We start from the raw sequence: 27,378 nt of genomic DNA on the forward strand, positions 1-27,378 counted from the left end.
AGGTAGTTACCAGGGTCGGACCCAGGATGGACCTGGGTAATGGTGCAGTGTAAACGGCGCAGCCCGGGTTATCCGACCTGGGTCATGCCTAAAATGAGCTGATTGGTGGTTGTGGAACAGTCACCTCCCACTTTTTATGACCTCACAGGTTTAGCATGGCAGACCTGAGTTCAGTGTGAACAGGGCTGACCTGGGAGTAACCCAGATCGAAGGTGCAGTGTAAATGGGGTCTGACCTGGGTTGGAACAATGTCCAAAAACCCAGGTCGGACCTGTGTTTTTGGTGGAAAAGAGGTATAAGTTCCAAAGAGCAGGGCACTCACCAGGCTTGTTGATAATAATGATAGCGAATTTATTAATTCATATCAAAACATCATGAGAGTCAACGTTACAATACGATCCCTTGAATTATGTCATATGACAAAATCCAAATAGTTACTTTGAGGCATGAGGCACTTTTTTTCTATGGGCGATATCTCCGGCTCCTACTGATGTATATTGATTACGCTGTGTGCACTAACCTACAGCTGCACCTGGCACAAAATGCATCATTTATAATTGCCGTCACCTGGGATGGATTCAGTGGGGTTTGTTTTTCCCAGCCCAGGTGTCTGTAATAGAAGATGACATGGTCATTTCAGTAGCAGAGCACTTGGTACAGGGAGAAGGGGTCATGCTGGAGGTTCTGCGCCTTGTGAGTGTAGGTGACATTTGTTCCTTTACTTGTGAATGGAACCACAGGTGTAGTTGATGTTATTTGTTTTATCTCCTGCAGGGCGGTGCTGAATGTGTGGAGGGGTTTCCAAGAATACTCTGAGATCCTTTTTTACAGGTACATTTATATAAGTGGACGTTGCCTTATACACCTAATGGCTGAGCGCGTGACTTGTGCTAGTGTACAGTGGCAAACGCAGGATTTCGGGAGGGGAGGGGGTTTCCAAATGCCTGATTTTAGAGTGAGTGGTCCCAGTCCATGAAGAGGGTAGAATTAGCACTTATCCAGCTTTAATATGTGTCATACAATGTGTATTGTGTGTAATAATCCCAGCATATACAGGACCAGTGATCACAGTAACCCATTATATGTGTCATACATAGTGTATTGTGTGTAATAATAACAGCATATACAGGACCAGTGATCACAGTAACCCATTATATGTGTCATACATAGTGTATTGTGTGTCATATATCCAGCATATACAGGACCAGTGATCACAGTAACCCATTATATGTGTCATACATAGTGTATTGTGTGTCATAATTCCAGCATATACAGGACCAATGATCACAGTAACCCATTATATGTGTCATATATAGTGTATTGTGTGTCATAATTCCAGCATATACAGGACCAGCGATCACAGTAACCCATTATATGTGTCATACATAGTGTATTGTGTGTCATAATTCCAGCATATACAGGACCAGCGATCACAGTAACCCATTATATGTGTCATACATAGTGTATTGTGTGTCATAATTCCAGCATATACAGGACCAGCGATCACAGTAACCCATTATATGTGTCATACATAGTGTATTGTGTGTCATAATTCCAGCATATACAGGACCAGCGATCACAGTAACCCATTATATGTGTCATACATAGTGTATTGTGTGTCATAATTCCAGCATATATAGGACCAGTGATCACAGTAACCATTATATGTGTCATACATAGTGTATTGTGTGTCATAATTCCAGCATATACAGGACCAGCGATCACAGTAACCCATTATATGTGTCATACATAGTGTATTGTGTGTCATAATTCCAGCATATACAGGACCAGTGATCACAGTAACCCATTATATGTGTCATACATAGTGTATTGTGTGTCATAATTCCAGCATATACAGGACCAGTGATCACAGTAACCCATTATATGTGTCATACATTGTGTATTGTGTGTCATATATCCAGCATATACAGGACCAGTGATCACAGTAACCCATTATATGTGTCATATATAGTGTATTGTGTGTCATAATTCCAGCATATACAGGACCAGCGATCACAGTAACCCATTATATGTGTCATATATAGTGTATTGTGTGTCATAATCCCAGCATATACAGGACCAATGATCACAGTAACCCATTATATGTGTCATACATAGTGTATTGTGTGTCATAATTCCAGCATATACAGGACCAGTGATCACAGTAACCCATTATATGTGTCATACATAGTGTATTGTGTGTCATAATTCCAGCATATACAGGACCAGCGATCACAGTAACCCATTATATGTGTCATACATAGTGTATTGTGTGTCATAATTCCAGCATATACAGGACCAGCGATCACAGTAAGCCATTATATGTGTCATACATAGTGTATTGTGTGTCATAATTCCAGCATATACAGGACCAGCGATCACAGTAACCCATTATATGTGTCATACATAGTGTATTGTGTGTCATAATTCCAGCATATACAGGACCAGCGATCACAGTAACCCATTATATGTGTCATACATAGTGTATTGTGTGTCATAATTCCAGCATATACAGGACCAGCGATCACAGTAACCCATTATATGTGTCATACATAGTGTATTGTGTGTCATAATTCCAGCATATACAGGACCAGAGATCACAGTAACCATTATATGTGTCATACATAGTGTATTGTGTGTCATAATTCCAGCATATACAGGACCAGCGATCACAGTAACCCATTATATGTGTCATACATAGTGTATTGTGTGTCATAATTCCAGCATATATAGGACCAGTGATCACAGTAACCATTATATGTGTCATACATAGTGTATTGTGTGTCATAATTCCAGCATATACAGGACCAGCGATCACAGTAACCCATTATATGTGTCATACATAGTGTATTGTGTGTCATAATTCCAGCATATATAGGACCAGTGATCACAGTAACCATTATATGTGTCATACATAGTGTATTGTGTGTCATAATTCCAGCATATACAGGACCAGTGATCACAGTAACCCATTATATGTGTCATACATAGTGTATTGTGTGTCATAATTCCAGCATATACAGGACCAGCGATCACGGTAACACATTATATGTGTCATACATAGTGTATTGTGTGTCATAATTCCAGCATATACAGGACCAGTGATCACAGTAAGCCATTATATACGGCAGTAGGGCCATCCTGTCTGAGCTGAATGGTTTTATTTCAGATGTGGGCACCATTCCAGAGCATGGGAGCAGCAGAAGAACCTAGCACTGCCCTGGGCATATATGTACATATTGATTATATGGCATTAATAATTAACCCTATTGATGATCTATAGCAGTGCATGTTTTCCAGATCTCCTAGTTGGTGCACAGGAGTATTTATTACTGGCTGACGCACCTTAAAAAATCCACAGGTGGTGCTAATTATTTAATTTGTGATGCTGGTAAGAACATGCAGCACTAGTAATATTCTATTATATTACTAATGTGGTCATGCTGGAGAGGGGGGTTTCCAGGCAACCGAAATTCCCCCCCCTCCTTCCAGCGTTTGCGTAGTGTGTGTGCGTGTGTGTGTTTTCCATGCTTACAGTATACTGTCATCACTGGTCAGCTATAGTTGCTAATAGTGTTGTTACGAGGAAAGTGTCTGTTAGTAATCGGGTGGAGCTGTGTCAGCAAACTACGGTGCATTTGTGGTAGATGATTTAAAGAAAACTGATGATCATTGAATAAGGTTCCCCTACGCCGGGGATGGTCTGGCCGATCTGCTACCAGGAGAGACAGCTGCAAAATCACCATTTATATCAGTATAATATTTATCTAATGACCGTTATATATATATATATATATATATATATATATTAGTATAACGCACCCATATTCTAAATAAGGAGAATATTTTGTTATTCACATCAGTTCCTGCTGCATTGGAGCTTACAATCTATATTCCCTATCACATGGGCACACACACACCAAGGTTAATTATTATTATTATTTTTTTTTTGAGTGAAGCCAATTAACTTACCAGTGTATTTTTGGTGTGTGGGAGGAAACCAGAGCTCCTAGAGGAAATGCACGCAAACACAAGGAGAACATACAATCTCCACACAGATGAGCTTTGGTCAGGAATTGAACTCATGACCCCAGTGGTTGGGGCTATGCCTCTATACTATTGTATTTGAGCTTGCATGTACATTATGGAGGTGTCTCTAGCAGGGAATCCGTAGCATTTGTGCCAGAAATATCTGAGATATAACTTGTGTGTATTCTAACGCCACATTAATAGCGTAAAGATCGCCCACTGTAACAATGTCCTGAAGCGCTATGTACACTAATCGTCTCCCTGACTGTACCCCACCACTGAGTATGTGGGCGCTATAGAGTAAAGCTGGGTACACACTAGACGATTTATTGAATGATTTGTCATTTTGTGACGACAAATTATCCACATCGTCCAGTGTGGACGCACTATTGCGCTCTCCCGTGCGTCTTTCCTCGCATCTTCAGATTGGCGCCTGCATGCATGCCGATTTAACGATCTGGTGGCCGACGCCATGCTACTGGATGCGGCGAGGAAACGATATAGTCGGACGGTTCTACAGATTGTGCGGTGTGTACGGACCGCCCAATATATCGTGCTGTCGCTGGGTACACACAACGTCTAGTATGCACCCAGCTTTAGAGGAGGAGGAGGAGGATGATGATAATCGTATATATGTGACGTAATAGACAAGAGGAAACCAGTGTTTTACCATCAGGAAATAAATATCATGTTTGTGGTTTATAAATAGTCTGTAAATCACATGTTAGAGATGGCGTAAGCCGTGACGTGATCGGATTCCAGCACCTGCCGTGCACCGCTGTAAGGTAACATGTCTGCTGCTAGGACCATGTCACATTGTACATTACTGACGCACAGAACACTTTGGGGTCTATGTAGTAAGCAGTGATAAGAGACAGAGTGAAAAGTGATAAGAAAGTGATAAGGTGCCAGCCAATCAGTTCCCAACTGTCATTTTTCAAACACAGCCTGTGAGATGACAGTTGGGAGCTGATTGGCTGGCACCTTATCACTTTTCACTGCTTAGTACATAGACACCTTTTGTCTTGAGCTCGGCTGATACAGGACTATTTTGGTTTTGGATGTTCTGTAACTTTAATACAGTTAATGGACTGGTGCATTTTCCAATAGGAAGAGACTAGGAAGTGGGGAGGAGGAGGAGCAGAGCAGATCCTGGCTGGCTTGTACCGACTTGTCCTGCTTCTTACATTACTGTGCCACCGGCCGTCTGTGTGCCAACGTTACCTGCTGACACACCTGCGGGTAGGTATGCTGATCTGCACCTGGTGAGAAGGGAGGAAAGGGGCGACATGAACACACAGCATAGAATCAACCTAGACAAGGAGCTGCTTACGGGACATGTTGGGACTTGTAGTCCCACAGCAGCAGGAGTTCCACAGGCTGCCTACCACTGCTGCACATGCTTAGATAGTAGAGCTCACTGTAGTCTCTGCCAGGGCTGGTAGGAGACGGTACAGGAGTTATAGACGCTGCCTGCCAGCACCTCCAGAGCAGAGACATTCGGAGGCTTCATATAATGGTCTGGTCCCTCCCTCTGGGCTTATTGCTGAATCACAGCTCTGCTCTAATACACAGGCTCCCAGTTACAAGGGTCACATCATGGATTTGTTGATGCAAACGGAGATTGGATTGAATGAACAAGCACATGGCAGCGGATACTCTGTATTGTTTATAAGCGATTGCTCTATGACGTAATTAGTGTAGTAATAATCGGCTATGTTACAGTACTGGGTAATACAGCATATTTCCACCTGCAGAGTATGGGGAGGGGTGGTTGTTATAATTATTATTACATTACTACGGCTAATTTATTATTATTATAGCTAATTTATTTTTACAACTACATTACTTCTGCTAATATATTACTAGCGTCCCTCCCCGGCTTTGCACGGGAGAAATTTTGAATTTACAGTGATAGCCTTCTTTAACCAAGGTCTTATAAGATTGCCTTGTAGATAACCTTAGTTCTTTTTCCTCTTGGTATCAACACTAAAAAATTTTAGGGCCTGATTCAGCACAGATCGCAACTGCGTAATCACACGCAATGAAGCTTAAAAAATATGCTAATGTCTGCCACCGCTCAGCCAGCATAGAGACACCCACTACTGCTATCTCACATCTGTAATACCTCACAGTCCTGTGTATACATCAGTAACATCAGCCACAGCTCAGCCAGCATAGACACCCACTACTGCTATCTCACATCTGTAATACCTCACAGTCCTGTGTATACATCTGTAACATCAGCCACAGCTCAGCCAGTATAGAGACGCCCACTACTGCTATCTCACATCTGTAATACCTCACAGTCCTGTGTATACATCTGTAACATCAGCCACAGCTCAGCCAGCATAGAGACGCCCACTACTGCTATCTCACATCTGTAATACCTCACAGTCCTGTGTATACATCTGTAACATCAGCCACAGCTCAGCCAGCATAGAGACGCCCACTACTGCTATCTCACATCTGTAATACCTCACAGTCCTGTGTATACATCTGTAACATCAGCCACAGCTCAGCCAGCATAGAGACGCCCACTATCGCTATCTCACATCTGTAATACCTCACAGTCCTGTGTATACATCTGTAACATCAGCCACAGCTCAGCCAGCATAGACACCCACTACTGCTATCTCACATCTGTAATACCTCACAGTCCTGTGTATACATCTGTAACATCAGCCACAGCACAGCCAGCATAGAGACACCCACTACTGCTATCTCACATCTGTAATACCTCACAGTCCTGTGTATACATCTGTAACATCAGCCACAGCACAGCCAGCATAGAGACACCCACTACTGCTATCTCACATCTGTAATACCTCACAGTCCTGTGTATACATCTGTAACATCAGCCACAGCTCAGCCAGCATAGACACCCACTACTGCTATCTCACATCTGTAATACCTCACAGTCCTGTGTATACATCTGTAACATCAGCCACAGCTCAGCCAGTATAGAGACGCCCACTACTGCTATCTCACATCTGTAATACCTCACAGTCCTGTGTATACATCTGTAACATCAGCCACAGCTCAGCCAGCATAGAGACGCCCACTACTGCTATCTCACATCTGTAATACCTCACAGTCCTGTGTATACATCTGTAACATCAGCCACAGCTCAGCCAGCATAGAGACGCCCACTACTGCTATCTCACATCTGTAATACCTCACAGTCCTGTGTATACATCTGTAACATCAGCCACAGCTCAGCCAGCATAGAGACGCCCACTATCGCTATCTCACATCTGTAATACCTCACAGTCCTGTGTATACATCTGTAACATCAGCCACAGCTCAGCCAGCATAGACACCCACTACTGCTATCTCACATCTGTAATACCTCACAGTCCTGTGTATACATCTGTAACATCAGCCACAGCACAGCCAGCATAGAGACACCCACTACTGCTATCTCACATCTGTAATACCTCACAGTCCTGTGTATACATCTGTAACATCAGCCACAGCACAGCCAGCATAGAGACACCCACTACTGCTATCTCACATCTGTAATACCTCACAGTCCTGTGTATACATCTGTAACATTAGCCACAGCTCAGCCAGCATAGAGACACCCACTGCTGCTATCTCACATCTGTAATACCTCACAGTCCTGTGTATACATCTGTAACATCAGCCACAGCTCAGCCAGCATAGAGACACCCACTGCTGCTATCTCACATCTGTAATACCTCACAGTCCTGTGTATACATCTGTAACATCAGCCACAGCTCAGCCAGCATAGAGACGCCCACTATCGCTATCTCACATCTGTAATACCTCACAGTCCTGTGTATACATCTGTAACATCAGCCACAGCTCAGCCAGCATAGACACCCACTACTGCTATCTCACATGTGTAATACCTCAGTCCTGTGTATATATCTGTAACATCAGCCACAGCTCAGCCAGCATAGAGACACCCACTACTGCTATCTCACATCTGTAATACCACACAGTCCTGTGTATACATCTGTAACATCAGCCACAGCTCAGCCAGCATAGAGACACCCACTACTGCTATCTCACATGTGTAATACCTCACAGTCCTGTGTATACATCTGTAACATCAGCCACAGCTCAGCCAGCATAGAGACACCCACTACTGCTATCTCACATCTGTAATACCTCACAGTCCTGTGTATACATCTGTAACATCAGCCACAGCTCAGCCAGCATAGAGACACCCACTACTGCTATCTCACATGTGTAATACCTCAGTCCTGTGTATATATCTGTAACATCAGCCACAGCTCAGCCAGCATAGAGACGCCCACTACTGCTATCTCACATCTGTAATACCACACAGTCCTGTGTATACATCTGTAACATCAGCCACAGCTCAGCCAGCATAGAGACACCCACTACTGCTATCTCACATGTGTAATACCTCAGTCCTGTGTATATATCTGTAACATTAGCCACAGCTCAGCCAGCATAGAGACACCCACTACTGCTATCTCACATGTGTAATACCTCAGTCCTGTGTATATATCTGTAACATCAGCCACAGCTCAGCCAGCATAGAGACACCCACTACTGCTATCTCACATGTGTAATACCTCAGTCCTGTGTATATATCTGTAACATCAGCCACAGCTCAGCCAGCATAGAGACGCCCACTACTGCTATCTCACATCTGTAATACCACACAGTCCTGTGTATACATCTGTAACATCAGCCACAGCTCAGCCAGCATAGAGACACCCACTACTGCTATCTCACATGTGTAATACCTCAGTCCTGTGTATATATCTGTAACATCAGCCACAGCTCAGCCAGCATAGAGACACCCACTACTGCTATCTCACATGTGTAATACCTCAGTCCTGTGTATATATCTGTAACATCAGCCACAGCTCAGCCAGCATAGAGACACCCACTACTGCTATCTCACATCTGTAATACCAGAGACCTGTGTATACATCTGTAACATCAGCCACAGCTCAGCCAGCATAGACACCCACTACTGCTATCTCACATCTGTAATACCTCACAGTCCTGTGTATACATCTGTAACATCAGCCACAGCTCAGCCAGCATAGACACCCACTACTGCTACCTCACATCTGTAATACCTCACAGTCCTGTGTATATATCTGTAACATCAGCCACAGCACAGCCAGCATAGAGACACCCACTACTGCTATCTCACATCTGTAATACCTCACAGTCCTGTGTATATATCTGTAACATCAGCCACAGCACAGCCAGCATAGAGACGCCCACTACTGCTATCTCACATCTGTAATACCTCACAGTCCTGTGTATACATCTGTAACATCAGCCACAGCTCATCCAGCATAGAGACACCCACTACTGCTATCTCACATCTGTAATACCTCACAGTCCTGTGTATACATCTGTAACATCAGCCACAGCTCATCCAGCATAGAGACACCCACTACTGCTATCTCACATCTGTAATACCTCACAGTCCTGTGTATACATCTGTAACATCAGCCACAGCACAGCCAGCATAGAGACACCCACTACTGCTATCTCACATCTGTAATACCTCACAGTCCTGTGTATACATCTGTAACATCATCCACAGCTCAGCCAGCATAGACACCCACTACTGCTATCTCACATCTGTAATACCTCACAGTCCTGTGTATACATCTGTAACATCAGCCACAGCTCAGCCAGCATAGACACCCACTACTGCTATCTCACATCTGTAATACCTCACAGTCCTGTGTATATATCTGTAACATCAGCCACAGCTCAGCCAGCATAGACACCCACTACTGCTATCTCACATCTGTAATACCTCACAGTCCTGTGTATATATCTGTAACATCAGCCACAGCACAGCCAGCATAGAGACACCCACTACTGCTATCTCACATCTGTAATACCTCACAGTCCTGTGTATACATCTGTAACATCAGCCACAGCACAGCCAGCATAGAGACACCCACTACTGCTATCTCACATCTGTAATACCTCACAGTCCTGTGTATACATCTGTAACATCAGCCACAGCTCAGCCAGCATAGAGACACCCACTACTGCTATCTCACATCTGTAATACCTCACAGTCCTGTGTATACATCTGTAACATCAGCCACAGCTCAGCCAGCATAGACACCCACTACTGCTATCTCACATCTGTATTACCTCACAGTCCTGTGTATACATCTGTAACATCAGCCACAGCTCAGCCAGCATAGAGACACCCACTACTGCTATCTCACATCTGTAATACCTCACAGTCCTGTGTATATATCTGTAACATCAGCCACAGCACAGCCAGCATAGAGACGCCCACTACTGCTATCTCACATCTGTAATACCTCACAGTCCTGTGTATACATCTGTAACATCAGCCACAGCTCATCCATCATAGAGACACCCACTACTGCTATCTCACATCTGTAATACCTCACAGTCCTGTGTATACATCTGTAACATCAGCCACAGCTCATCCAGCATAGAGACACCCACTACTGCTATCTCACATCTGTAATACATCACAGTCCTGTGTATACATCTGTAACATCAGCCACAGCACAGCCAGCATAGAGACACCCACTACTTCTATCTCACATCTGTAATACCTCACAGTCCTGTGTATACATCTGTAACATCAGCCACAGCTCAGCCAGCATAGAGACGCCCACTACTGCTAACTCATATCTGTAATACCTCACAGTCCTGTGTATACATCTGTAACATCAGCCACAGCACAGCCAGCATAGAGACGCCCACTACTGCTATCTCACATCTGTAATACCTCACAGTCCTGTGTATACATCTGTAACATCAGCCACAGCTCATCCAGCATAGAGACACCCACTACTGCTATCTCACATCCCTAATACCTCACAGTCCTGTGTATACATCTGTAACATCAGCCACAGCTCAGCCAGCATAGACACCCACTACTGCTATCTCACATCTGTAATACCTCACAGTCCTGTGTATACATCTGTAACATCAGCCACAGCACAGCCAGCATAGAGACACCCACTACTGCTATCTCACATCTGTAATACCTCACAGTCCTGTGTATACATCTGTAACATCAGCTACAGCTCAGCCAGCATAGAGACACCCACTACTGCTATCTCACATCCGTAATACCTCACAGTCCTGTGTATACATCTGTAACATCAGCCACAGCTCAGCCAGCATAGAGACACCCACTACTGCTATTTCACATCTGTAATACCTCACAGTCCTGTGAATACATCAGTAACATCAGCTACAACTCAGCCAGTATAGAGACGCCCACTAGGTATTGTAGGTGGGAGTGAGATGAGGCGCAGGTCAGCGGTAGATATAATTGAGGGTGGGGGGAGCACTTTTGGGGACGAGGCCTGTGAAAGTTTTGGATTTGGAGGACACGGGCAGCGGGTACAAGGTTATGTAGAGTGTTGCTGCAGTGTTGGAGCAGTGAGAGGAACATTAATGTTGTCACAGTACTTAGGTCGGAGTGACCCCAGGATGCATCGCTTACTGCGGTATACAGTATATATTACTGGTCTATGCAGTATTTTATTTTCAAGTCAAAATTTTATTTAATTTACCACATTAATTTATTTTAACACAGTTTTAAAGTGTTTCCTGTTTTTCTTGTTATGACGTCTTGCGCAGCACGCACGTCGCAGCGGTGACAGCGCAGCATACACATCGTATCTGTGATTGCCCCGAGTCAGTTAGTGAGACCGTGCAGTAATGTGCCTGAGGCACCTTCCTGTGAACTCTGCTGTCTCCTGGGTGTGGTCCATAGGGGAATACACAGAACTGTACTGAATACGGAAACCACACAATGCAGAGTCCTCACTAGTCAGAGAGACACCTGGCTCTGTGTGTACAGGAAAATCATATACAAGTGTAGTCCCTCAGACCTGCAGCGTCCCCATTCCCCGGATACCAGGTATTAAGGATTTGTCCCTGTTAATGTCCCTCAGACCTGCAGCTTCCCCATTCCCCGGATACCAGGTATTAAGGATTTGTCCCTGTTAATGTCCCTCAGACCTGCAGCTTCCCGTTTCCCCGGATACCAGGTATTAAGGATTTGTCCCTGTTAATGTCCCTAGTTTATGTTATTGGCTAATTGCCCCGTGTAATAATGGCACTTGCTGTGTAATACCTGATCAGACTGACTTTTGTCCTATTACACTGTGAATTCGGTGTCACCGTCTTGGTCTCCTGTAGACGCCTGCCCGGGGTGCGTACTTTCATGCAATCCCCCACAAGGGGGGCAGATATATTTGTTTTTTCTCCTATTGCGAGTTACAATAATAATTGTGTTTGGCTGATTAATACATTCAAATGTGCATTGTCTGTGGATAAGGTCATTATGTAGTTTAACAATAATTATGCATAATAATAATTAATAACCATTCTGATGCGCACATAAAATGGATAACCGTGTTCATTTCAGCACATTTGTTATACGTAAATCTGTTCTCGCTTCTGGCCGCAGAACTCGCCACAGTATGGCTCCTAAGAGGAAGGCGGCAGCCCAGACTAAGAGCGCCTCAAAGGGCAAGAAGACCAAGGTGAAGGAGGAGGTGAAGGAGGAGGTCATCCAGGCGCCGGACAAGTTCCAGAGCGCCGTACAGGCTCTAAAAGCCTCATCGGAGAAGAAAGGGAAGGCGAAGGTGGACGCGGCCTGCCCACTGAGCAACTGCGACAAGTATGAGGTGGGTGTCGGCCTGCGGCGGTGGCCTCGGACCTTTAGGGACAAGAACGCTAATAATCTGCTTCATCTAATCTTCTGCAGTAAAACATTTTGTGATATTGAGGTGAATGTTGAGTCTTTAGTGTTTTGGGCTTTTTTTTTGGAAAATATCTAAAGACAAAATTCAGCAGCCAATCAGACTATAATATTAGGGGTCTCTGTGCTTCTACAGAAGACATGGAATTGTCAGGTAATATTGCTGATATCAGGCAGCAGGGTTGGCGTAGGGATTAGCATGACTGCCTCCCGCTGTGCATGAGTCTCAGGACAGATCGCGGGGCAATGGCGTCTTAGAGCGGCGGATTAGCTGCGTATTTACACCTTCATTCGCACATTATAGTTTTGCAGGTTTTAAAGTCTGCCGACAAAAATGTTGACAATTTATAAAGTTTCCATTTAACAAATAAACCCCTATATAAGGTTACCAGCGGTTTGTACAAAGCTCTCTGACCCCCGCCTTGTGTATCTGTATGATCATGGGCTAATATACATTACTGAGTGCGCAGTACCTGCCGTGGTGACTGATTATATATCTGCTGTGTCTCCTTATCTCAGGTATATGAAGACTATGACTGTATGTTAAACCAAACGAACATTGGGCACAACAATAACAAGTTCTACATCATCCAGCTCATCCGCTGTGTAAATAGTAATCCTGCCCAGTACAGCTGCTGGAATCGCTGGGGCCGGGTGGTAAGTACCTCTACTACCCTATTGTATTCATCTATGGCCCGAACTAGAATAGCGCCCTCTCCCCGTCCTTCCCTGTAACCCGACATTCCCACGGTGCCCCCCTCCTCTGCACTGTCACTTTACAAGAAAGGGGGAGATGTGTCAAAGAGGACAGGTGGGTTCTAGCTATCATTTATCCAGTATAGTCTATAAAATGATAACCTGACTGGTTGCTATAGGAAACACCTACACTTGATACATCTCCTCTAATGTTCAGAGTTTGTAGCAGCTGATCGGACCGATGGTGTCACTCCCAGACCCTCAGTTGTGTTAATGGCAAAAAACCGATCCCGTCCCCTTTATAAATCATCAACCACCATTAAATGGTGATCAATGGAAGATGAATATAACCCCCCACTACGCCCACCTCCCCCCGACACGGTTAATGTTACAGTAATAGCCCTCAATCCCTTTCTGTAGATGAAATAAGCTGAGGGCAGCAGCTGTTATATTTTCCTGCCGCAGACGCTAATAACCAGCCGCTGGATGAATGATCCCTATGGATGAATGATCCCTACCTTTCTTATCTGTAGGGGGAGACCGGCCAGTCCAAACTAAACAATTTCACAGACCTGGAAGCTGCTAAGAAAGATTTTGAGAAGAAGTTCAAGGACAAAACGAAGAATAACTGGTCAGTGCGGGATAATTTCACTGCGCACCCAGGAAAGTACACGATGATCGAGGTGCAGCATGAGGACGAGGAGATGGAGGCCACTGTCAAGGTGAGCGCTAAAGACCGGCAGGAGAGGGTCCATCGGATTGTAGCGCATTAAACTTATGTTGAGTACCCACGTGGCGATATATCGCTAGTCCATCGGCGGCTGTGTACACTCGACCTGTCTGTGAACGATGCCCTGCAGCACAGCCGATGCCAATATATCTGTGTACGGGCGACCCATACACTGGCCGCAGGAACCGCCGACCGTGACATCACAACTGGACGGGCAAATTTAAATGCCCAGTTGTGTCAGGCCAGACATATTATAACCCATTTTATAGCATTATAGGGCGTGATGCATTCCGCCGGTTAACGCCGGTATGCATGACGATCCACGCAAAGGACCGCTTTGTCAGTAAGAGCGGCCCTTTGCGAAGGAGGGACTTCCGGGTCTATGACCCAGAAGCCCCTCCGGCGTCCTTCTGCGAATGCACATAAGGACGCACGCGCCGCAGGGGGTGCTAGGAGGGATCTGATTGGATCTCTCTATCAGCACTCTCCCGATAGAAGTCCAGAGGCTTCTATGGGTTACGCCATTAGGAAGATGGCGTTACCCACTGCATTTTCGGGTGTTTCACCGCATTTTTCCCCTTCATGCTTCCCGCCCCCTGGTGTTCATTCTAGCACCCTGCACCTGTCATAGCCCGTGTAGTTCCTCTATCCGGCCTGGGGTGTCGCTCTCTGCTCTGGTGCTTCTAGCACACTCAGCTGATGCAACAAACTGCTGAGATACAGACCAGAATGTGCTAGAAGCACCAGAGCAGAGAGCGACACCCCAGGCAGGAAAGGGGAACTGTGACAGGTGAATGAACACTATCCACTCTGCTTACCGATCCGTCATGTAAATGTGCGCCCAGCAGGAGTTTGAGCAAAGTAAATACTGAAGTTTCAGGTTGTTCCGCTCACAATTTCTGTTCCTTTATTATTTTGTCTGGTATTCAGAACCTGGGGGTATTGTTGTTGTTCCTGCTGCCCGTTTAGGGGCCTAGCTGTGTATCTAACACAGTCCAGAAATGCCCCCATTAAGTTTTCAACTTTTTTTTTCATATAACAACCCAAAAACTATTTTTTTTATTTTTTTTTTAACATTCCAAAACCCAGACTGACCACAACAAAGGAAAGTATAAAATGTTTGTGTATAAAGCTTGGAAAACGGCTTAGTAAGTGCTGAATGACTGTTTCATCACAACGCTCAGACCACTCGGCGCTGCCCACTGTGACTGGGACTTATGGGGACCCAGTTCGTGCTGCTACACCGCGTCCGCCCCCTCCTCCCCACCACAGTCCTTAGCACCGGAACCCAGTCCATGTAATCTGGGCTGAATCATGTGATTACGGGGACGCCTACAGCACGACCTGTCATAATACCAGATGAATGTTCCCTTTTCTGTCTTTCCAGTTGTCTGGTTTCTCCCGCAGAAACCTTACGTGTCAACCTGGCGCACCAGGGTTTGGCATCACTTAGGCAAACGGCTAGTTACAAGCGTGACCAGGCCTTATTACACACCGCACACTCAGAGATTATAACACTGTAAATGGCGGGTATTTTACTGCGCTGCTGCCTAATCTACAGCTTTACCTGAAGGCACTCTAGTCACCGATTATCACCGCCTCGGCTGCTGCACCACATCTTCCAGAACTCCTCTACCAATAATGTGGGGCCCAGTGCAAAGTATCTCGGCTTTGGCCAGGCGCACAAACCGAGAGGCTACAGTCAGAACAGGCTGACGCAGTGCGCCGACTAAACGGAACTATAACCCCAAGTCAGCACTGCCCAGGCATAAGATACCCATGGTGGGCGAATCCCCCACTGTTTTATCCCCACATCCAGTTCCCACTGTTGTCTCCCATTTGCATGATGGACGCCTTTCTATGGGAGTTTTCGTCACCTAGTTTCCTCCTGAGTCCTCCGGTGACAGCAGGCACCCTGTAGAGAGCAGTTGAGCAATAGGCACCCACTTTACCAAAGAAACAGGGCATAATGACCTCCTGTGCCCATGCCCGATTTAACCCTATGGCGTTACTGTGATACGCTGTTCTGGACTGATGGCATAACATGGCTGCCAGCAGGGAGTGAAGTCCCGCAAAGTCTTTAGCTGATAACTCCTTGGGGTTTCTCTGGCTGGCTGGGACCCGAGCAGCTCTTCTCGGGGTCACATGGAGACCTCTAGCTGAGCATTGGGACCCCACCTGACAACATGTAACCGCAGCTCTTCTCGGGGTCACAGAGACCTCTAGCTGAGCATTGGGACCCCACCTGACAACATGTAACCGGAGCTCTTCTCTGGGTCACATGGAGACCTCTAGCTGAGCATTGGGACCCCACCTGACAACATGTAACCGCAGCTCTTCTCGGGGTCACATGGAGACCTCTAGCTGAGCATTGGGACCCCACCTGACAACATGTAACCGCAGCTCTTCTCGGGGTCACATGGAGACCTCTAGCTGAGCATTGGGACCCCACCTGACAACATGTAACTGCAGCTCTTCTCTGGGTCACATGGAGACCTCTAGCTGAGCATTGGGACCCCACCTGACAACATGTAACCGCAGCTCTTCTCTGGGTCACATGGAGACCTCTAGCTGAGCATTGGGACCCCACCTGACAACATGTAACCGCAGCTCTTCTCTGGGTCACATGGAGACCTCTAGCTGAGCATTGGGACCCCACCTGACAACATGTAACCGCAGCTCTTCTCGGGGTCACATGGAGACCTCTAGCTGAGCATTGGGACCCCACCTGACAACATGTAACCGCAGCTCTTCTCGGGGTCACATGGAGACCTCTAGCTGAGCATTGGGACCCCACCTGACGACAACATGTAAAAACAGTATAACCGAGAACCTGGAAACACTCATTACAATAGTTATACTTATGTTCCCCGATGGCTAAGTATTGGCGATGGGGACACTAAGAAGGCTTCACCTTTTATTATTCTGGTGTTTGGTACCCAGATCTTGCTACATGGCCCTTAATCCAACAGGGGGGGCCTCTCCTAAAATTAGTAACCTGGACAGAAGCTCTTCCTAGCCTCGCGACTTTGGTGACCATGGTCAGTAGGAGCCCAGAGCTGACAATCCCGCTGTATAAATAACACACTGTCCATAATACCCCGTCCATTATACCCGATTATAGGAGACACCCTTGTCTTGATCTTCATCTGTACAGAAGGGGTATTATCTAAGCTTCAACTGTGGTGAAATCCCTATTTCACAATATAGCTGATCTTTTATTTAATGTTCATAAGCGGACTAACAGGCTGTTATTAAATAGGGGATAAAGCTGATGACCAGACGGAGTCTGGTAAGTGAGCTCATTGTTTCAGGACCTTTCATAGGACGTCCATCTTCTATACTTCTTCTCCCTAGGTGGACACTGTGGACGGAGTGTGTAAGAAGGTCCAGCCCTGCACCCTGGACAAGCCCACCCAAGACCTGATGTCCCTGATATTCAGCAGTGACATGTTTAGGGATGCCATGCAGACCATGAACCTGGGTACGTGACGGATGATCCTTAGATCAGGGACAGCCGGGCCCATAAGACCCAGCGACTTACTCGGGAGATGTATCAAACCTTCAAAAGAGGACGGGTGGGTACATTTCCAGTAGCAAGCAACCAATCAGCTTCTACCTATCATTTTATAGAATGTTCTACAAAACAGCTGGGGGGGACGCTTATTGCCCACCCCTATTCTAGATAAATGATAGCTGCTAGCCGATTGGTTGCTATGGGCAACTTCTCCACTTGTCGTCTTTAGATTTGATTAATCTCACCCATAATTTGTAGCATTGTGGAGATATTGCTACATTAGAATGAATGTGTTGGTACGCCATAAAATAATACTTGGTGGGCGATTCAGTTGTTTTCGCTGATGGCGCCCTGTGTAGAATTCAATAGTCGCTCCTGAGGTGGCGAGCAGCAATGTGCGATAAGTCCGTGGTTTGGGCGCTCTAACCGGGACTTTAGATGGGTTTAGCTGTTTTATGTGCCTAACCCTGGTCTAACTGGGCACAACAAGTGTGATAAGTAATGGGCGCCCAAAACAACTGAATTTCTGCATTGTGCGCCCATTAATTATTGCGGCTAAAAAAAATCGAATCACCCCTTGGAGTTAGAGATCTCCTGCCACCGCCAATCCAAAGCGTTGGTGATCTCCGTGCCCCTGATCTATGAACGGATCTTTCACATGAATGGAGAGTTCCCAGGGGGAGGGGCTTTGACAACCCGGCTGTGAGTTTGGAGAAGGCCTGCGAGCAGGGGACGGAGGGTCTCACATTCTGAACAGAATAATCGCCAATATTGCCAGGTCAATAAGATTTAACTTCATCTCCTTCATTTTTAGCTTAGGGTGGAATTATTCTATACAGTACGTCACATTTTAGAACCAAACTCTGGGCTCGATTCAGACCCACTCGCTAGATGCGTTCGCACGCAGCGAAAGTATGCAAATCCGCGATCGCAAGGCATTAGCACGCCCACTATGTCTTGGCGTGCGATCGCTCTGTGTATTTAGATGCCCACCAGCCTGTCTTAAGATGCCCACTTTCCCACGTCCTCTCCAGGAAGTGTATGCAACCATCGGTAACACCGAATACCATCAGAAGCGAACACAGCGCTTGTAGTTGACCATACCCTACCGCAAGCACTGCGAGTGGTGCTGTGTGTAATTCAGCCATGTGACGTGTACTATGACGCTGCATCTTACTTATGCACGCCTCTGAAACGGCGTTAAGACGCTCAGGCACGCCTGCGTTCGCACCACCGCTCCCGCGTATCCATCGACCAACCCGTCACCACCCACAAATGGCTTGTCCTGTCACTCATTCTAGCAAGCTGTCTATGCGCAGTGAGCAAACATTTCCCGATCGTATGGACTAGTTTGCGCACGCGCATTGCGATGCATGCGCAGATTGCAAACATCGGCAGGCTGCGTGCAAATGCAGCCTAGCAAGCGGGTCTGAATTGGGCCCTCTGTCCCTTGTTTTCCCAATCAAATTCTTATAGAGACAATGTACAGGTCTAATATTAGATTTTGGTAACTAGAGGGGTTGGGGGGCCGCACACGGGGAACTTTAGGGACCGTACACATGGATTGTTTGTATTTCAGACATAAAGAAGATGCCGCTGGGGAAGCTGAGTAAGGCGCAGATAGCGAAGGGATTCGATGCTTTGGAAGCGCTTCAGGCAGCGATGGATAGAAAGGCGAAGAAGGCGGAGCTCAGCGACCTGTCCTCCACGTTCTACACCATCATACCACACAACTTCGGCCGCCAGACGCCCCCAGTCATTGACAGTCTGGACGTGTTACAGGCCAAGAAGGACATGTTACTGGTACGGGTCACCACCGCCATTACTGGATGCAGAATCTGTGCCGTCTTTATGTTCCCCTATAGCGGTGTATAATTCCCAGGATGCCGCAGGTTAGCTGCTGGGAACGGCAATAGTCTGACAGGCGGCGCTTTCCTGGGAGCCTCCGTTATTTGTGGATTATTTGCAGCTAGAAGTGTTTTATTTGCTGCCTCCAGGTGCTGGAAATAGAATTCTGTGCTTCCTTTATTCTCTATTTAATGTTATGTCTATTAACCCTCAGGTCCTGGCAGACATTGAGCTGGCCCAGACTCTCCAGGCAGATAAACTGAAGGAGGAGCAGGAACAGAAGCTGATCGATGTCCCCCACCCACTGGACGTAGATTATCAGCTGCTCAAATGTCAGCTCAGCCTTCTGAATCCAAAATCTGAGGAGCACAAGGTGAGACTGGGTGTGAGTGGGGGGATCTGGGTCCTGATGATGGAAGTGACTGAGAAAACGTTGATTGTATGACGTGATCGCCATATGCAGGTGTCTCACCTGTGCTGAGCCTTCTAGGTTCTGTCATTGTGTACAATGAGTGATACGGCATAGGGGGGGCAGGTCCTGCTCTGTAAGGGGCATCTCCACTCAGGAATGATGCCAAATATAACTCATTGCACTGAGTATTGCAAATTACTGGAATTACTCCTAATACTTGGAGAATGACTTCTGCATGTAATAGGCTGTTGAAAGCTCAGTGACGGTTACTTACTGTAGTTACTCCCATTTGATTTGACAAATTGTGACTAACTGACTTTCCTTAGCAACGGGGTTGCAGACGTTGCTAAGCAAGGTTACTTATTTGCAACATATCCATCAAATGGCAGCAGCAGTGTGTTTCAGAGATTTCAACAGGTAGTTTTAGGCATTAGGAGATATCCCAGTAAATTGCAATGCCAAATTAGTGATTGTTTTCTGACATTAAAAGGCTGTATCTAGTGTCAGTGGGCCTGATTCTGGCCGCTCTGAATCAGGGCGTTTTTTTTAATGGTGCGGCATCTTGGCCGCTCGCATAGCTGTGGGTTACCACCCACCGCTTATGCGAGCGTCCTTGATGATGGTCGTGATGGTCAAGACCATCGGACTTGCGACGAGACCCTTGCGGTAGGGTCTCGTTGCCGCAAGCCCAAGAGTGCTTTTGGCTCTATCAGAGCCAAAATCACTCCCACTGACATCACTAGTGATGTCAGTGGGGCCATACCCAGACGGCAGGCGTTCCCATGGGAACGCCTCCTTCTGGGCAGCCACGCCCCCGGCACGCCCACCAAATGGGGCGTGTTGTCACTCAACATCGACAGCATGCCCACTTTGGTGCGAGACCCGGAGCGACGGCTTCCCCGTCGCTATCCGGGTCTCGCGCATGCGCACGATGCCACCATTGACCCGCTTGCGAGCGAATAGCGCTCGCAAGCGGGTCTGAATCAGGCCCAGTGTCTGATTGTGATCTGGTCATGTCAGTGAGCGGTGTCTTAGCGTCACCAGACCAGCTACATAAATCCACAGCCTTATGTCTAACGCGTTCTGCATGGCTGTTTATTTTATGTTATGTATGGAATCCTGTACATTGTAATTTATTAATTATTCTGGTTGGTCTTTATTACGCACATGTAACTGGTCTTGGGCTGGTGCGGTGAGGTCCTGCCGATGGGTGAGGTCACAGGAAGGGGGGGTGTGGGATTGTAATTGATGGTAACTAAGTAAAGATAATAGTAAATGCAGCTATACTTACTACCAGTAGTCACAGCGATGCTTCAGGTTCATTGCTCAGACCAGGAACCCAAACCCCAGAACCTCAGTGATTATGCCCATGTTAGTGGTTTGATATAGGGGTAAATGTAATATTACCGGCGAGTTGTAGGCGGCAGCGATTTAGCTGCTAGATTTAAAGTGCAATAATTTACAGTAAAAACCAAAAACAGGTCAGTTTCACATTAATTGTCACTTTAAACCTAGAAGCTAAATCGCTAAAAACTCACAGCTGTTACATTTACCCCTTAGTGTTGCTTTAATACATACGTAATGTCTCTCATATCTGTCTTAGGTGATTGACAAGTACGTGAAAGAGACAGGACCCAGCTACACTCGTCTTAAAATCCTGAATGTTTGGCGCGTGGAGCGGGACTATGAGGTCAGTGATGGACCGTTACCCGCACAGGTGGTACTATGACCTCACAGTGCAGATATATTACATCACTTACATGTTCTGTACCAATGTAAGGGGTGTGGCCGGAATTACAGCTGGGAGGAGTCACTGATGTAAATGACCACATAATTGACATTACAAGATGGCCGCCGCACCCTGCTGGGTATAAAGTGCCCCTTGTCCTGTGGTAGAGAGATGTGTGTATATATTATATTATATTTATATGCATTTGCAGCTCTTGCATGACAGTATGGGCTGTCCAGCCCTGTATTCTCTCCCTTAGCTGGAGTTTCTGCTTCCTCTAAGTGAGGCTGGACATGTTCCTACCTCGCAGCTCATACCTCCTATTTATACTGCACCGGTGGTAGTTCTGCCACTGCTGGGAGCCATTTACTAATAATATAGGAGCAAATGTCCTCAGTGCAATGACCCTTAGCTGCTAATTGGCTATATAAGGCTACAGCAAGGAAGAATAATGGAGGAAATTATAACAGTTGCTATGGGTTACCGTACAGTGGTTTTTGTTTTTTTTTGCACTATTTTTATAAATCACCCCATAAATCTTACTATGTTCATCCACTAGGGGGCAGCACAATGCAGTAAGTCCTTGGTCTGCTCACTGTGTTGCCAGGAGAATGTATTATAACTTTATGATCATGCTTACAGTTATAATGCCGACATCGTTAAAGTGCTTCAACACTACAACCGTGTCGGCTTCTCTCGTCGTTGGCATATTAACGACACAGCGCGTGTATTCCGTTCACGGTCATTACGCTTTGTGGCGCTCACCAGGTCTCCAGATCAAGGAAAACAAAAAAACAAACAAAAATTAAACAATAAAAAAATTATATGGACAAACAAACATAAAACACTGAAACCATATGTTTAAGCTCTTTTAGGAAAAATTGATGGCAGGTCCAAGCAAGCGTGCAGTGGTATGTTAAATCCAATGTGACCTAGCTGTCCCTACCTTAATCTGTGGCTTCTTGTGCTGGCAGCGTGTTGAATCGCCTGCACTGCACAGGAAGCTGCAGGAAGTGTAAGTGGGGTAGCGGTGGTTGTGAGCAGCGGCACAGGATGACGTCAGCAAGTCAGGAAGATTGTCAAGTTGTAGTCCAGTAATGCTCCACTGTTCTTCCTCCACACTATCTCAGGGGTCCAACGCGTTTCGTACCTGCCTAGGTACTTTTTCAAGGCAGGTACGAAACGCGTTGGACCCCTGAGATAGTGTGGAGGAAGAACAGTGGAGCATTACTGGACTACAACTAGAAGCCACAGATTAAGGTAGGGACAGCTAGGTCGCATTGGATTTGACATACCACTGCACGCTTGCTTGGACCTGCCATCAATTTTTCCTAAAAGAGCTTAAACATATGGTTTCAGTGTTTTATGTTTGTTTGTCCATATAATTTTTTTTATTTTTTTATTGTTTAATTTTTTTTTATTTTCCTTGATCTAGTTTTAACAAGCGCTCGTTTTCCCTTTCCATACTTGATGTTTTTTAATTGAGCAGCTGTATAGACATATGGGGGTAGGGGGGGTAAGGTGCGCTCTTCCTGCTAGTAATGGTGATGACTTGTGTGTGTTTGTGAGTGGTGTTAATTAGAATGTTTCTTCTGGTGGTGGTGATGTTTTGGGAGTGAGGAGGGTGTGATTGGGTATGGAGTGTAGTTTGGAGTAATGTGAAAGAAAGGGGAATGGAATAGGATCAAAATGAGGCCAGCGAGACACAGTAATTTTGGGCAAAGTCTTTTATTGAGTAGTCACAACGCTGATTTGTTAAGATCCCGGGCAGGTGGGGGGGATCACCACTCATCACTGAACCCCACCCACCTGCCCGGGATCTTAACAGATCAGCATTGTGACTACTCAATAAAAGACTTTGCCCAAAATTACTGTGTCTCGCTGGCCTCATTTTGATCCTATTCCATTCCCCTTTCACATTACTCCAAACTACACTCCATACCCAATCACACCCTCCTCACTCCCAAAACACCACCACAAACACACACAAGTCATCACCATTACTAGCAGGAAGAGCGCACCTTACCCCCCCTACCCCCATACGTTTTCAGCGCGGGAAAGGTACTCCCACACAAAGGTGCAGCACCCCGAAACCACAACACACCACCCCCTGGTCAACGAGAGCGCAGTTCTACCGCCCATCTTCAGCTGTATAGACATACCTAGCGCAGTTCATTCATTTTTATTTTTGACTATCGCTCACCAGGTCTCCGTTACTCTGACTGAATCCGGCACCATCCTGCCCTCATGTGTCTCTCATGTGCGGACATGTGACGGGTAGTAGAGTCGGGAATTTTATGTAAATACAATTTTTTATTCCTGATTACTACTATAAGGGGTAAATTTACTAAAGTGAGAGTTTTTAGAAGTGAGTTTTAAAAGTGATGTTGCCCATAGCAACCAATCAGATTCTACTTAACATTTAACTAGCACCTTCCAGAAGATAATAGCTATAATCTGATTGGTTGCTATTGGCAACATCACTTTTAAAACTCACTTCTAAAAACTCTCACTTTAGTAAATTTTACCCCTAAATCTCATTTGATATTCTGTATCTTCCATCATTATCTACGTATTTCACCATATATTGATGTAGAATCAAGCTGCAAAATATCTACATCACAATCCCAGCTCTGGTAATAGTCCTAAATGCAATGTCTGACGTGGTGAGATTGTAGTTCTCCATCTGTTCACCGGGGGCAGCGATTGACATCAAAGTCATTAACAGCCCCCAGTATGGGGTCAGGACTTGTGTATAACATAACAAGGGGGGGGGGGGTTCTCTTCCCAGGACACAGACCACCACTCCCAGCATAGGGCGACTACATTCATCCAGCTCTACCTAATAACATCCTATTTCAGTCTATGGAAAAGGGGCGGATGTGAGCTGTCGCAGTTGTACCGCGGTCCGGTTCCTGGATTAGTTATAAATGACAGAATATTATACAATTCTCACTGTAGGTGCCCAGCGCGTTTGTCGTGCTGTTTCCTATACTAATCCCTGCTGCCATTATAGGCCGGGCTGGTAGAGGTGCCCTCATCATACACTGGTCTGCACCCCTTCCCCCCGTCAGTCAGTGCTGTAGCCTCCGCCATGCCCCTATGCCCTGGTAATACCTCTATAACCCTCATGCACACAGTTATATAAGCAGTAGAGCGATGTAATGCACTATATGTATGTATCATTACTGTATCAGGCTAAAGCTCCTGTTTACCACTAGCTGGCTGCCATGCACTGAATGCCCGCTGTCATTCTCCTCCATCGCTGGTTCCGTCCCACATTAATCCTGGTCGCTCTTTGTGAATAAAACAATCTGTAACTCCCAGCTACGCGTTTCACCACCATGTAATCTCACCCATTTGTTCCTCTTCCTCACCCTGTTCCATTACCTTCACCATTACCACCTGTGTTTCATCAGCTACAACACATTATACCACCTATATTTGTCTCCCGTCACAGGAAGAGCGGCTCAGCGCCCACAAAGACATTGAGAACCGCCGCTTGCTGTGGCACGGTACTAACGTGGCGGTGGTAGCTGCAATCCTGAAAAGCGGCCTGCGAATTATGCCCCATTCGGGGGGACGTGTGGGTAGAGGGATTTATTTTGCCTCCGAGAACAGTAAATCTGCAGGATACGGTAAGATGGCGCTGACGGGGAAATGAGCGGCAAGGTGGAGCCCTGAGGGTGGGGTCACTGTGTATCTGAGACCAATAGTGAGGGGGCAACAGCTGAGGCCTGTACCAAAGGCTGGCACTTCCGTATATTGTAGAACTACCCTGTCTGAGGGTTAGGTTTATAGGCACCCCTGTGGGGCGAACTTAGGGTTAGGCGCCCCCCCCCCCCCCCCAGGAGTTTTAGGGTTAGGTACCACCAAGGGAGGGTTAGGGGGGGAGGGTCAGAGTACTTGCCGGCCACTAGCGGGACCTCCTCCCTTCCGGCATCGGTATGAGAACCGGTGGCTATTCGGTTATCGGTATTTCACACCGATTCCCTGTGGGGGCCACATATGTATTCAATCCACGTGTGTACAGGAAACAGAATGTTTTTGGGTTTTTTAAAATGCCAAGAACTGTTCGATACATTCCCAAGCTGAGTGTATCTGACACATTATGCATAATCTTGTCTGACCTGAAATCCTGGCCTGCTCCTGAGTTGAGTAATCAGTGCTTATGAAGCTTTGGTTATAGCCGCCCAAAACTATACACAGCCATCTGTCGGGAGGGGGGGGACAGACAGAGGAGAATCATTCGGCTTATTTACTAACCTAGGATTAATTTATTCACACCGCCTTATACCTGCGGTCTTGTGTGTCTGCGCTGAGCGAATGTACATGGAAATAACCGTGTCCACGTTTTCTGTCCTCCTAGTTGGCTGCACCTCCAACAGGCTGGGGATCATGTTCCTGAACGAGGTGGCTTTGGGGAACGAGCATCACATCACAAAAGATGACGGCTCCCTGCGAACTGCTCCCAAGGGCTATGACAGTGTGGTGGCGCGTGGGCACACTGAGCCAGGTGAGGGGTTATGGGTGACTATCTAGCATGGTACAATGTGACAGGTATGAATGATACGTAATGTGCAGTAATGGTCGTTCCTCATTCACAGACCCCGCCCTGGACTATGAGCTGGTCCTGGATGACAGGAAGATAATTGTGCCGCAAGGAAAACCGGTGAAGATCTCCAAATTCAAAGAGTCCTTCTTCTCCCAGAGCGAGTACCTGGTTTACCGGGAGAGCCAATCGCGCCTGCGCTATCTGCTGTTACTTCAGTTCTAGGGGCAGCTCTGCCCCCTCCCCAAATCTCGGCTTCTCTCCAGGCATTGTCCCTGCCCTGGGCTGTCGGCTTACTGACATATGAAAGTTTGCGCCTCACTCTTGTTGTCCGTAGACATACAGACCGCTGACGGCCGCGCAGATCTCTGTGACACTCGCACACTAGATCACAACTTCTGCTGTGTATCTATACAGAACCTATATGATATATACGTACTAATATATATATATTTACTTACTGTCTAGTAGAGTTACTATAAATGAGTCCTATATAGGCCGACGCACTAATACCTGTTTACAGAGGATGTAATAAAGGCTCTGTACGTTTTCAGTGAGGAATGTGTACCATGTTTGTTTTTTTTGCAGAGATCTCTTCCCCAAGGTAACGTTTTCCTGTCTGTATGTACTAACAATGAGGCTCCGCCTCCAGCGCAACATCACTCAATTAGTATAATAACTCTTCTAGCACCTTCCCCAAAATACAGCCCCTGTGTCTCCATCGTGATCCCAGAGCCGCCTCCTCTCCCTATTATCTGACGCTGGATCCGGGAATGGAGCACGGCATAGGCAGCGGTTTGTTATATACAGCGGGAGATACGGAGACGGATTTCCCAATACGTTTAACTTTCCTTATTCAACGTCTCCTGCGCTACAGACTCATTCCAACAGAAAGAGGCCCTGATTCAGAGCCGGACGCTTTTTTTTTGTGACCTCCTGGCTGCTCGCATAGCTGTGGGTCACCACCCACAGCTATAGCAAGCGGCCAGGTTGATGGTCGCGATGGTAAAGACCATCGCGACCATCGGGCTTGCGACGAGACCCTTGTGGTAGGGTCTCGTGGCCGCAAGCCCCAGAGAGCTTTCGGCTCTAACAGAGCCGGAATCTCTCCACTGACAT

At 46.4% G+C, this 27,378-nt stretch overlaps 1 protein-coding gene across 6 annotated transcripts; it reads left to right on the plus strand.

Moving 5' to 3' along the window:
* The first annotated feature begins 602 nt into the window (after window positions 1-602).
* PARP3 (poly(ADP-ribose) polymerase family member 3) lies at window positions 603-26,816 on the plus strand. Of its 6 annotated transcripts, none has more exons than XM_088482024.1 (13): window positions 604-693; window positions 775-831; window positions 5,140-5,271; window positions 12,482-12,701; window positions 13,295-13,432; window positions 14,005-14,193; window positions 17,559-17,685; window positions 19,298-19,521; window positions 19,781-19,939; window positions 21,582-21,668; window positions 25,168-25,345; window positions 26,077-26,223; window positions 26,315-26,816. In XM_088482024.1, the coding sequence occupies exons 4-13, from the start codon at window positions 12,495-12,497 to the stop codon at window positions 26,482-26,484; spliced, it is 1,626 nt and encodes a 541-aa protein (XP_088338150.1). In that variant the 5' UTR covers window positions 604-693; window positions 775-831; window positions 5,140-5,271; window positions 12,482-12,494; the 3' UTR covers window positions 26,485-26,816. The 6 variants fall into 6 exon arrangements, with proteins under 6 accessions (XP_088338152.1, XP_088338150.1, XP_088338153.1 ...); XM_088482025.1 differs by having other exon boundaries at window positions 633-699; XM_088482026.1 differs by lacking the exon at window positions 5,140-5,271 and having other exon boundaries at window positions 603-693.
* The last annotated feature ends 562 nt before the right edge of the window (window positions 26,817-27,378 follow it).

The sequence above is a fragment of the Taudactylus pleione genome, unplaced genomic scaffold (genome assembly GCF_031769625.1).
Source record: "Taudactylus pleione unplaced genomic scaffold, aTauple2 ptg000281l, whole genome shotgun sequence".
Taxonomy (NCBI): domain Eukaryota; kingdom Metazoa; phylum Chordata; class Amphibia; order Anura; family Myobatrachidae; genus Taudactylus; species Taudactylus pleione.

Bases quoted from the DNA above. Each gene is read 5' to 3' on its own strand.
- PARP3 (XM_088482026.1), top strand. From the start codon at position 12,495: ATGGCTCCTAAGAGGAAGGCGGCAGCCCAGACTAAGAGCGCCTCAAAG. The intron at 14,194-17,558 runs GTGAGCGCTAAA...TCTTCTCCCTAG, and splicing joins AGATGGAGGCCACTGTCAAG to GTGGACACTGTGGACGGAGT. The intron at 25,346-26,076 runs GTAAGATGGCGC...CTGTCCTCCTAG, and splicing joins CAGTAAATCTGCAGGATACG to TTGGCTGCACCTCCAACAGG.